The sequence below is a fragment of the Apis florea genome, unplaced genomic scaffold, assembly GCF_048593485.1.
Source record: "Apis florea isolate Af1SG1 unplaced genomic scaffold, ASM4859348v1 contig_3517_pilon, whole genome shotgun sequence".
NCBI classification, from domain to species: domain Eukaryota; kingdom Metazoa; phylum Arthropoda; class Insecta; order Hymenoptera; family Apidae; genus Apis; species Apis florea.
In genome coordinates, this window is record NW_028256778.1 from 1460148 (window position 1) to 1472806 (window position 12659).

At 32.1% G+C, this 12659-nt stretch overlaps 1 protein-coding gene and 1 long non-coding RNA gene across 4 annotated transcripts in view; one reads left to right on the forward strand and one right to left on the reverse strand.

Annotated features, from left to right (window-relative positions):
- Nucleotides 1-588: 588 nt before the first annotated feature.
- LOC147656653 (uncharacterized) overlaps nt 589-12659 on the reverse strand; it is a 122503-nt gene continuing 110432 nt past the window's right edge. The window contains exon 3 of the long non-coding RNA XR_015293970.1: nt 589-719. This is a non-coding gene — a long non-coding RNA (uncharacterized LOC147656653). The remainder of the gene's footprint in view (nt 720-12659) is intronic.
- LOC100866007 (uncharacterized) overlaps nt 3340-12659 on the forward strand; it is a 63382-nt gene continuing 54062 nt past the window's right edge. For 2 of the 3 annotated variants that reach the window (XR_015293963.1, XM_086913873.1), the window contains exons 1-3: nt 6473-6675; nt 6767-6868; nt 11216-11605. Coding sequence is in view for 1 of the 3 variants with exons in the window: in XM_086913873.1 (XP_086769999.1) it covers nt 6860-6868; nt 11216-11605 (399 nt within the window). In the remaining 2 variants the exon portion in view is untranslated. Of the gene's footprint in view, nt 3844-6472; nt 6676-6766; nt 6869-11215; nt 11606-12659 lie in introns of those variants that run through there. The other variant, XR_015293964.1, reaches the window with a different exon arrangement.

A 12659-nucleotide genomic window follows, 5' to 3' on the forward strand; every position in this document is an offset into this window, starting at 1 on the left:
TTGTTGTTGCAGGATTTTCAATTTTTATAACAATTTTCCACGTTCGCAAAATCGATAAATTCACTTGGAATGTCATAAAAGTCATAATATAAATTCATAGAAAACCGAACTGTACTATATTTAAATTAACCAGTGTAAATTATTTTCGATACCACCGATCGAATTCAGTATCGAAGATAGAAAAATATAAAGATATACGAAGAAACCTATTTTCTTTCTCAAATAACAATTTTTTTATCCACTTATTGTCACGTGATGATTCTCAACCCCCTCCCCCACGGTTTCCAACGTATCTCTTCCAACGTATTTGCCCAAAGTTTGACCAGGTTTGCTTGTTACGTCTTTAAGACAAATTCCAAATGTCGCTTCTATCCGCAACTTCTTTCTCTTTTATTCGACGAACCGACGACGATCCCCCGCATCTTACTCCTCCAACACTTTGATCCCTCTCCTCCCCCCTTCCCTTCCCTCCTCCGGGAACACGTAACCATTTAAACTTGCCAGAGCCAGTCTGGAACGGGAGAAAGATGTCTTCTTCGACGATTACACAAGTTGGTTCACTCGAGTCAGTCTGTTTGGAACGCCGGTTTTATCGATTTTTAAACGTTATCTTGGAATTCGATGGTAGCGCAGCTGTGCTTAACGTGCGCCCAAACTCGACGTGGAATATCTCGGCCTGGTCCACGAGCTTCTCTCCACGGCGGGAAGAACTTTGAACTCTGGAACGTAAATATTCGTCAGCAACAGGTCTCTATGATACCTGGTCTCTATGATACGAGAATCGAAGAAATCGTTTTGTTGCGTTCGAGTAACAAGTTCGATCAAGAACGCGTTATTTGTTATTTTCGTGTCAACAAGGAACGATAAAAATCAACGAGCCGTGTTTAAACAGATTGGGAGAAGAGTATAATCCAATACGAATTTCGATTCCTTTGCGTGCCTTTGCTAATAAAAAAAGAAAAAGAAAAAAAAAATGAATCCATATTGGAATTTATGAATTCGTAGCTTAATGGTGAAAAAGATTATCCATTAACCATTTTCACGAGTCGGTTAACGAAACGTGAATTCGTATTGGAATTTGTGGAAGTCGTGAGTTTTACGTCGAATTATGGGGAAAGGGGAGGTGAGAAAGAGATCAATCAAGATTATTGGTCGGTGAGAAAAAATTATTCGTTAATTCTTTTTACGAATAAAATATGAATTTATAATTCGTGATTTTTACGTCGATAGGACAAAAAATTGAAAGAGTCTTTCTTTTAAATGGCGGTCATTTTTTTTCGCATTGCAAACATACAAAAAAGATTTGGTTTGGTTTTTGGCAAATGAATCTTTTAAGTGTTGCAATAATTTTGATATTTCGATTCTTTCTTTTATTTTTTTCTTAAACAAACTTTTAAACACGAGTTGCTTTATTATTAATTTATTAATAATTTTATAACGATATTTCGGTATATTGAATATTTTATACATAATAATTTATAATGTAATTTGTTTGGCCTCGAGAAATTTATTAATATAACTTAGATTTTAATAACTCAAACACTATTAAACTATGAATTAATTCCGGATTTTGTTCGCATTTATTAAAAAAGAAATTAACATTGATTTATTATTACATTTTAATATAATAATTATTTCAATTTTATTCATTTCTGTATAATATATTTACATATTTCAATATATATTGTATTATAGATAATTTTATTTTGAATACCATTATATTAAATTGATGGGGAAATAAGAGATATTTTATCAGTGCAGAAACAAATCAATTTATCAATAATGTATCCATGTAAATTTAGTCTTTAAATCATTTAAATCTTATATAATTATTGTGGAATATTTTATGCCATTATCTATGCACTAAATGTTTTTTATATCTCTAGAAACGAGTGCTGAGAATTTACGTGTATTAATATATTATTCGTTCATTCATTTTTAAACGATACAATTCTCAAATTCGATCAATATTCGATTGGATATTGTTTTCTAACACGTATTACTCATTTATTTCATTTATAATAACAAAGTTTCATTCTTAGAATAGTTACATACATATTTTCTTAATAAATTCATACATATCGAATGAAATATAAGCAATTGGAAAATATAGATTTTTTTTTGCCTTACAAATACAGCTACAATTACTTAACAATTTATATTAATTAAAATCAAATAAGAACAGGATTTATAAGGAATAAAACATTTGAAATTGTTTATTTGTCGTAATTAAAAATCAACATATAGTTTGAAAAAAATATAAATTCAATATTTTAATATCTTTTCATTCAGTAATTTGTCAATTATTTATTGTTTTTTCTTTTTTTTTTTTTGATTATTTGTAATTACAAGAATACTATTAATTATTTGCAACTTCTTCTTAATTCTGATCAAGCCAATATTATTTGTTCTTTAATTTTAACAATATAATTAATTTTTACCTCTTCCTGATCATAAAGTTTTCTTCCTTGAAACTACATAGATTACAGGGATTAAAATTTAACGTTGATCATTATCATAACGATTAGAATATTATATCTGTAAGAACGTTGTCTCGTTAAGAAATATTTTTCTGTCGTTATTGATTCGAATTTAAAATATAACACCAATGAAATAGAAAAATTACAATCTTTTGGAAAACTTTTCTTCGTTTCGTCAATAATGTGAAAATTAGATAAATAAATAGATGAATATTTATTCATAATTATTCAACACAATTATCCTAATTTTCAATCATCGATAGAATCCAATTTTTGTCCCCTATTAAAAGACCCCTCCCTGAAAAAAAGGAGAAGAAAGAAAAAAATTGCTGGTCTAGATTTTCGCCCCATTCTGGCGGGCAATTTCACCATCTCATATTTCGTAATGCGTAATATTATCATGGCGCGTGACGATGTAAAAATTCCGATAGATAAACATCGACTAACAAAGCGGTGGACGTGACTACGCATTAAACCGAGGGGGGCAGGATCGAAATCGCGAACGACCGCCTGTAAATTACTTTTTTTCCTTTTTTTTTTCACGCGGCGATAACGAAGGAAAACGGTTGAGAATGAAACGGGTTTCATTCTCCCGGGGTGTTACACAGGTGCATACATACACCTTACCACTGTCGCTTTCTGACCGAACGACCGATTTTCCATCCTCGTCGCTTCTTCTTCCTTCCGATCGGCCAATCTGTTTCGATCTTTAACGCTGTTCCTCCGTCGGAGCCCTGCACAGGCCTGCCCGCAGCGTGGAAGCGCAGTGGAACGACCGTGCATGCGCGGCCACCCACTGCGCACGCGCCACCCATCCGTCTTATATCTATAAGGGTAGGTACCCTCGGCGAGGCCAGTCAGTTCTTGCCCGTTTTCGCTCGGGTGACGATCGATCGGCGGCCATCCCTCCGTGACCTTGTTTCCCACGATCTCCACGGAGAGATAAACGATCCGTACGTGAGAGAAAACCGGCTCTCTTTAACGGGGTTAAATAGAGTGTGATTGCTTCTTTTTTTTTTTTATTTTTGGTGAAGTGCAGTTTATCCGTTGTGTTTCGCGCCAATCCAATCAAGTTGAAAAGGCAGGCGAAAGTGTCGGTACGAGAAGATTCGGATTCTGGCCTTTTCTTCTTTTCTCTCTTTTGGTTTTGACGAGGATGATGAACGATTCAACGATCCCCGTTGGAATTTTACACGGCTTCTTGGACAAACGACGTTTTTCTATCTGAATCTGGTGGAACAGCTTTGGTGGAAATCACGCTTACGGTCCCTTGGGGGGTTTCGCTATCTATCAAAACGTGCCCCTCTCCATCCCACAAGGACGATCAGCCTGTGTCCACGAGTCGTGAGCCACGATACGAGAGGTAAATCGCATAAAAAACGTAACCAACGATGACTCCTCCTGATTTGTTAGTTTCCATAGTTTTGATCGATAGTTATGGACAATTTGTTACTTGTGTGAAAAATTTAATATCCCTGCTTGTAGTACATCTACGTATTTCATTTCATCAATTTTTTAATGTAAAATTGTTTCCTCTTAAATTTACATATTTTATTTCCAAGCATCATAGAAACATCATTAATAAGAAGCAAATATTTATCAATATTAAAATTTAAATTGCTCTCTTCCTTTCTGATGTGTAATTTTGAATAAAATGCATCAAGTTAATATAGTTGGATTTTAGTCACCTCTGTGACCAACTATATAATGTATTCAATATAACAATTATATAAAATATTCAACAACATTTCACGTTCCTCCTCTTTCTCGTTCAACATTCATCCGAATTCTAATTTCATATTAACGTTATATATTTAATATTATCATCGAAACTAGATGAAACTTCGCGAGCATCAAGATGAAATATCGAGCTATGAAGTGAAACGTAGCACGAAAATGTCGAAGGTGTGTTCAGGTCGCGCATTTCATGCGGCACAATATAACTTTGGGCTTGGAGGGAACTGAGCTGGGATTACTCAAAATGTTATTCGCTATTCGGTTGTAAATAGACGATTAATCGTAACGTGCTCGTGTGTGCTGTATACATACACGAGATACGTTGTCCTCGAAATCGCGTATCAATCGTTTTTTCGATCGTGAGTTATTCGAGTAGGAAATTCTTGTCGTGTTTAGTGTACACTTTCCGCGAAACGTTTGTCATTTTCGATACGTATGGATTTTCTTCAACTCGAAATTTTTTGACATCTCGATAATTATTGTTTTCTTGATATTTTACTCATATTTATAATTAATAGTAACAGTGGTCGTTTTTTTTATCTAAGTTTTTGGCAAAAAATAACAGTATACATGTGAAATTCATTAAAATATATAGTGGTACTTGAATCTGTAAAAGCAATAAAACATAGAGATATTATAAAATATTAAATAGGAAATATTTTATGCAATTATTTTTTTATCTAGAATTTTAGTTTTTCATTTGCTGTTTCCTATAAAATACAAAAGCTTAAATTATTTTTCTTTATATTTGCTTTATATCGCATTGATTTTATGTGTTTCTATGTGTTTCTGTTCTTTATACGATAAAAACTTTACAATTTTGAACAATTTATATTTAAGTTTTTAACAATTTAAACGATTACAATATTTCCAATAAATTTTGTATTACAGTTTGTCTACATATTATCGTATTAATTAAAATAAGTCAAAAATTTAAATACAAATTCAATTGAATTAATCACTGTTATTTGAATAATAATAAATTATATTCTTTAAGTTTTTTTATCTGTGATTTCGAATTACATAAATATTAAAGTGTTCGAAGATTCAAATGTTAAAAACTTTTTAAATTTCGAAAGATTTCAAAGTTATATGTCTGCCACATTCTTAATTTTCGATCACGATTTATTTTGATGTTAAAATTCGTTTCCATTCTTTCTCCTCTCTCGCCATCTATTTATGAATAGCGTGAAAACAATGTCGAATTGCGCATTAATGCTCCGGGATTGATCAAGTAGATTAAAGCAGATTCGATTCAACTGGATGTATAGTTTGCACGAAGCATGACGAGTGGTGAATGAGTAAAATCGAGCAGAAGAATCTTTGTGGTTGAAAATTAATTCAAGTTCGATTAAAGGGAGGACTCGAATCTAACGAGCAAGCTTTTTACCTGTGTTCTATTAAGATCCTGCAATTTATTTCGCCGACCATTGAAAACTCGACGAATTGCTGAAGTAGAAACGCTTTCACAGCATAGAAAATGTTTCAACGATAGATTAAGGAAAGATATATTTTTGTTAGATTTAAAAAATCGATCTATTTAAATTACACGATGGATAAGATTGTGTAAAATTTTTAGATTTAGACATTAGATAACTACGAAAATTAATTAATGAAATTATAATTAATATTATTAATTATAAGATTTTAAGATTTCGAGATTTGAGTTAATCTGAAGTTTTATCATTTTCTTCGTTTGTTTGTCATAAATATATTTCTATTAAGTTTGAATATGAGCTTTTTAATTTTACTTGAAAAATAAAAAAAATGAAATATCCAAATATTACAACATTTGTATTTTATGAAAAATATATGAAGATATATTCTATAAATAGAATATTTTAATAGATCGTGTAAATCTAATTTTAAATGCACTTTTCCTTCAAATACATTCTTTGAAGATTATTAATATAATTGTAAGTGATATAGAATGAATGAGACTGTGCATGATCATAGGAACGTATGATGAGTGAGATATAGATAGATATGGAAGTGGACGAGTGTCATGGAGGATGATCGACAAGTGCGTGCGAGGTTAGAGAAACGATATATTATTTATAGGATTCAATATTGTGATATTAAAGTAAAACTTGTTAGTAAAATTTAAAGTGTTAAGTGCAATAAATAAATATAAATTAAGACAAATATACAATTTATTTAATATATATTCCCATAATAATAAATCTATCAATTTGATTCGATTCGATTAATTATCGCGATTATTTGAAGTTTCGATCATTCGTTCGATTCAGTCCAGTGTCTTCCATTTTGTGATATCAAGTTCGTGTTCTTCTCTTTTGTTTCTGTGATTATTTTTCTTTTTTTCCCTCGTTATCAAGAATTATGTGTATCTTTTGTTTAATAACATCAAGTTTACGTTTTTCTACAATAAATTGCATTTCTATTTCTACAATTCATTAGAATTCTTTCCATTCGTCAATATTCGCCAATTTTTGAGGTTGGTAATTGTTAAATAGTCGTTAGCTGATGTATATTAAATTTAATCGTAGAAGAAAATGTAATTTTATATTATTTGTATAAATTTTCAGTTGTTTCTTGAACTTTCATTATTTTGATGGATTTCTGTTTGTTCTCCGTGTAAACCAGTCAATCAAGATGCTACTGTACATGAATTGGCAGTTATGTCTTCGGTATGTTGAATCATTTTTTTGATTTTCAATTTTTTTAGTTTTTATTTAATGAGCAAATATTAAATCAAATTTTTCTTTATCATATTTAATACAATATAATTTTAGTAAAATTTCATTTTTTTTAAATAACTGTGAATCAGAATTATACCAACAATTATATTATTTGTGCATAAAATTTCTTGCTTATATTCGATATAAAAAAGTGAAATAATGATATCTCGAAAGGGAATAAGCCGAAAAATGTGATAAATTTACGAAAAAGTAAGTCGAAAATGATATTTTTAAGAAACTTTATTTCCAAATAAATCAATATTAAATATTCATTGATTACGTGTAACTTATAATATGATCTCACTTATACATATGTAACAAATATTATTGTGTTGTTTATATTGTTGTATTTATTTATATATACATTATATTACATTACATTACACTATATATGAGTTACGTAAAAGTTACATGTAATCAAAAAATAAATTAAAAAGAAGAAGACTAAAATTTCTTTGTTTGAAGTTTCGTTTTTTGAGAAAATCGGATTTAAAAATTTCTCAAATGCAGAAAGATATGATTAATATGAAATAAATAATAAGTATAGTATATACAATATAGTTATAATAATTTTTTTATTCAAGTTTTTGTTCTTCAAAAAATTAAAATTGTATGTAAAACATGAAATTCATTTACTCAATGAATATTTTTTGAAAATTTAGTTTTCTTGCATATAAACAGTTGATAAGTAACACATATGCATATTGATGCATATAGTGTTAGGATATGTATAAGCGAAATTCAATGATATAATTGATTTCAAACAATAAAAAATATTTTAACGAATCAATCTAAAGCTAAAATCAATCGTTGGTTTGAAAAAATTGCTTAAAATCAAGCTCTTTAACATATTTCAAGCTCACTAGTATCCATGAGAAGAGGAAGCTAATCGACAGCTTGATCCTCTATAGTAATTAGTAGCCATATGTGCACTGCTAGCATATGGATCAAATAGGGAATATCAATGTACTCTCAGGTTACTGTATATCGTCATATTGACAGAACAACGAAGACTGAGAGTCTGACTCGGAAATAATAATGAGCCATGGCAATGATAATGTTCATGAATACAAATGCAATGAAACTGGGCTCATAATGCAGCCAAGAGTACGCATTCATGAATTTTCGATATCGATTTATTTGGAAATGAAGCTTTTTACGAAAAAAAAACATCGTTTCGTATCATTTTCGATTCACTTTTTCACATGGATTCAATCTTTGTTTGATAATATTGTGTAAAATTTGGCAATTCAATTATTTGATATGAGTATATCATGAGCAAAAATTCTATACTAATGAGATCGGAAATATTTGAAATTTCACAAATTAAAAGTGATTATCATATCATAAATTTGGAATAAATGGAATAATACATAATAGAAATGTTTTGGAATAGTTAAGAGAAAATAATCAGCAGATTATAAAATTATGGTAAAAGCAATTTCAAAATCGACTTATACAAGTGTATTTATAAGTTGAAGCTTTTTAATATGCAAAGTATCTCGGTATTATTATATTTGCAGCGAAAAGAATATTTCAGATAAAAATTGAATGAAGGAGAGCATATTTTTATATTATTAATTCTTTCATGAGAGGATAATAAAGATCAACTTTTTTAAATGGAATTATATATTTTTTAATAGATCAACTTGACATTCTTTATAAAAGTATTAACTAACCATATATGTTTAAAACTTATCAGTTCAGCAGATATCTCAATTTGAATTTTATAAAACTTATTGCACGAAAGACAAGGAAGAACGTGAAAACAATATTATTTTCTATATTCATGTTTCTCATATTAAAAATTTCAATTTGAAATAGAAAATATCGAGCTGTATAAATATATTGATGTGATAAAAAAATATACAATTCCATTAAAAAAAGTTCATCCGATTTTTAAGTGTCCACTCACCATAGAATTAATAATTAATATACTTCTCTCGACTTTCATCCAAAACAATTTTTCGTTACAATTAATAAAACTGAGAAAAATCAAGTGAAACATTGGAAGAGATCTATTTTGATCCGTGAGAAATTCTATTACGCTTTGAAAAGAAACAATTTATAACAAAATTCTTTTTATATCTCGTGCCGTATCGCTTTTTAAAATCGATATTAATTTTGAGCGTGAGACTCAATGCATGGGAGAGAGAGAGAGAGAGAGTTGGAAGATTGAGAAGGTCGGTCTCACGATGTTGCGGTTCGTTGGCGCGGTTTGATCGAAAGGGTATTTCCTCAGCATACAAGAGAAAAGTTCTTCCGGAAAGATAAACTGCTCTTCTCCCTTAGCGTTCCTCGTTGGAAACTTAGTCGGAACTTTCGCGAAAGATTCACAAAAGATTCTTTTTTTTTTTTTTTTTTTTTTCCTTCTTCTCTCCTCCTCCCTTTTCCTTTCGATGTTCGAATATGATTCAGGGAAGGGCGGTTAAAGTTTCCTAAAGCGAGGAAATTTCAAACGTACGTGCAACGTTAAGCGAGTTATTGGGGAAAATTAATTATTGCTCGCGAGCTTCTAGTGTTCTTGAATTAAAAGTAACGAAATCGGGGCGAAAAGTAGAGCGAGTGGAGTATCAAATGTAATGCTCGTGATTTTAAGACGATTCGTGTTAACGTTTATTGTGATTTAATTAATGACGATTAACACGTAATAAACCACGAAGCGTTTTATACTTGGTTCGATTATCGAAAAAAAACGATATGTATGAAAAATTTAGATTTATTTAGAAATGTATCGTGTCAGGAAAGTTTTTAAGTATGTACATATTTCAGTGGAATTTATTTCATCGTGTGATTTTCAATGAATTAAACGAAATAATCATAATTTTGTATATTTCAAAATTTATTAATTGATTCATAACATGGATGTCTATCGTTTAAAAACTTTGACAGAATTTACAATCATATATCAACGCGTATTCAAAACTTTATCAATACTTTACAATACTCCACTTCTTCTCCAATTCCAATTTAATTTAGAAAAAGTAAAAAATTCTTTAAAGTTTCGTGAAATCTAAAAACCTGAACCCTTATTCGTTTCATCCTCTCCATTTGTCCAGCTCTCTCTTCGAAATGAGAAACAAAAGAGAAAACGATAGAATCATCCCCTCTTAACGCCACCGAAAAATTTCGCCCAACCAACTACACACACTACATTCGAAGCTTTAACGAGTTGCCACCTCTCTCGCTCCTCTCTTTTCCTCCCGCGATTAACTCGATCCCAGAAGGGGGTAAATTAAGATCCCTCGAACGAGGCAACCTCGGCGGCGCGAACGAAACAATTTCAACGAAAAAAAAAAGGGCCTCCCCGATGATATAAAACTCGCCCTTCGAGAAACGAATTGCACCGTTGCGGAAAATTGGGTCGCTCGAGTTCGCTGGAAAACGAACGCGCCGTCGAATCCTCCATCGATACGCCGATAATTAAAAATCGGTGCTGCCGAATTCACCGAGGGGAGAGGGGGAGGATAATTAGTCGGCGCGAAACGTTACCGTGTCTGTTTTGCGCGGCCCAACCTTTTGTGATCCTCGCTCTATCGTACTATTGAAAACTGGGTCGAACTTTTGCTCCACCCCCTCCACCCTTGCATCGTTGTGCTATCGGCGGATCGATCCTGGAAATTATTAGGTAATTATCGCGGTGCGCTGAGGATAATTTCGAAATCGATTAGAGGGGGGAGGCGATGATGCGAGGATCGCAAGTGCGAATTTCCACGATTAAAAACGCTCTCGTTCCTCTCGTCTAAATTTAATTTTTTTCGTTTCCAACGGTGGGTGGAATTTTTATTTCGTAAAAATATCGCTCGTTTGATTGAACAGTCGAATATTGATCTTAAACATCGTGAATTAATCGTAAATGTTATTGTTCAAAAATTCATTGGTACATATATAAACGATGTGATATGTGTTATTGATTTTAGAGATATATATTTACTAGAATTTTTACAAAAATTTTAATCTGAAACGAGACAAATATACTTAATTAGAGATTCAATGATCATATTATTTGGATATATTTATAACGACTTATATCATTCCATTCCAAAATAATTCGTGTCGATTGATTATTCGAAAAAAAGAGGCAAAAATTTTTTAAACTCAATGAGCGATGTTCAAGCAGCTTGCAACGTTAAAGAGAATTTTCCTCGTTCCTTTCGATACGCACATCACATGTAAACACACAGAGATAGAGATTTCCAAGCCAATTTCGAGTCGAGTAAAGAAAATTCGATTCGAAGCTGGCCAAGAACGAATGGATAATTGGATAGGAAGTGAAAACGAGGGGAAATTTTCCAGGGGATCGACGCTTTGCGAGGATGTCCCTGCACGAGACGCGTTTACAAGCCTTCATCTCTTAACATCTCGATCCTGAACCATCGACGAGGATACCGATCCCGCGAGGTGTTAGCTCGAGGCGCGATAAAAATAAAGGAAATGGGGGTGCCCGATGTGGAGCAGGCCAAGAGGCGACTCCAGGATATTCTGAGGAAAGCGCAGAAGCTCGAGATCCCCCCGCAAGAAGTGATCTCGACGCGGACCGCCCAGAAGCTTCTTGCGAGAACGAAGAACGTCCTGGCATGGACGATCTGGATCACAGTTTTTATCCTCCTGCTAAGCGGAGTGGTCTACGCCCGTTGGCCAACGAGGCAAGAAGTCGAGACCATTAGAACTGTCCTTAGGCGAACGGTGAGTTCTGTTAAATTATTTCCTTAAATTCTTATTATTTCGCCCCTCCACGATCGATACCTTGTTACCCGCGCGAAAAACTCGGTCGGTAATAAAAAAAAAGGGGCAATTATAAAATTCTCGTGTTCTTCTCGTGTTTTTCCTTTCGATGCTGAAGTTTAGTTTCTCGATACTACGAAATTTAATTCGATATGGTAATCGATATATTAATAATTAGTTGGAACAGTTAATTATTCGGTATTACCTTTGTCGAGTGATATATATTTTGAGGTTATGTTCTTTCCTTGCTCGTAATTGAAGATACTTCTTTTTCGAGGATATAATAGCGTGTACTAAGCGATAATAATATTTAACATTTAACGTTGCATATCAAGGAAATTTGTTGAATTTTCATTTGAAATCGAACAACAAATAGCATTAGCAGATAATATTGCTTCGCGAAATATTAAACAAATCATTTAATTGCAAACAGTAAATAACTTGGTTATTTACTTTTCGTATGGAATATTTGTGTCGTTTCGAAAGTAAACCATTTCTCGAATAATTTCATTTACAACTAAATAAATAATAATAATTTTATTAAATCGCTTGCCCGGTAAATTTTCGAAAAGTCTCGCGTTATCGAACACAACGTATATAGGCGTATTGGAAGGGATGAAACTGCGACCGGAAAATGAATGGAATTGGTAAGCAATTGGTCGAACTGAACTCAACGAGAGTTCGATGGGAACGAGGTACATCGAGTTTCTGTAAAATAAAACGATCGAATGTAATCGTTGATATTTTCTGAAATAATAGAAAGGGTCTCTTCAACGGTTGTCTTACAAGTGTACTTATAACGTCGTTGACTAGATGATCGAAAGAAATCGAGACGACGATTGTACAAAAATTGATCGACTTTTATCCCTGAATTGCTATTACAATGAGAATGAGTTATAAAATGGTTAATAATTGTCCATTTAATAAGAGTTGGGATTTTTTTTTTTTTATATCGTTGTAATTGTTTTCGATTTCGTTTGGTAAGCAGTCTCTCTCTTATTATCACTATACAGAA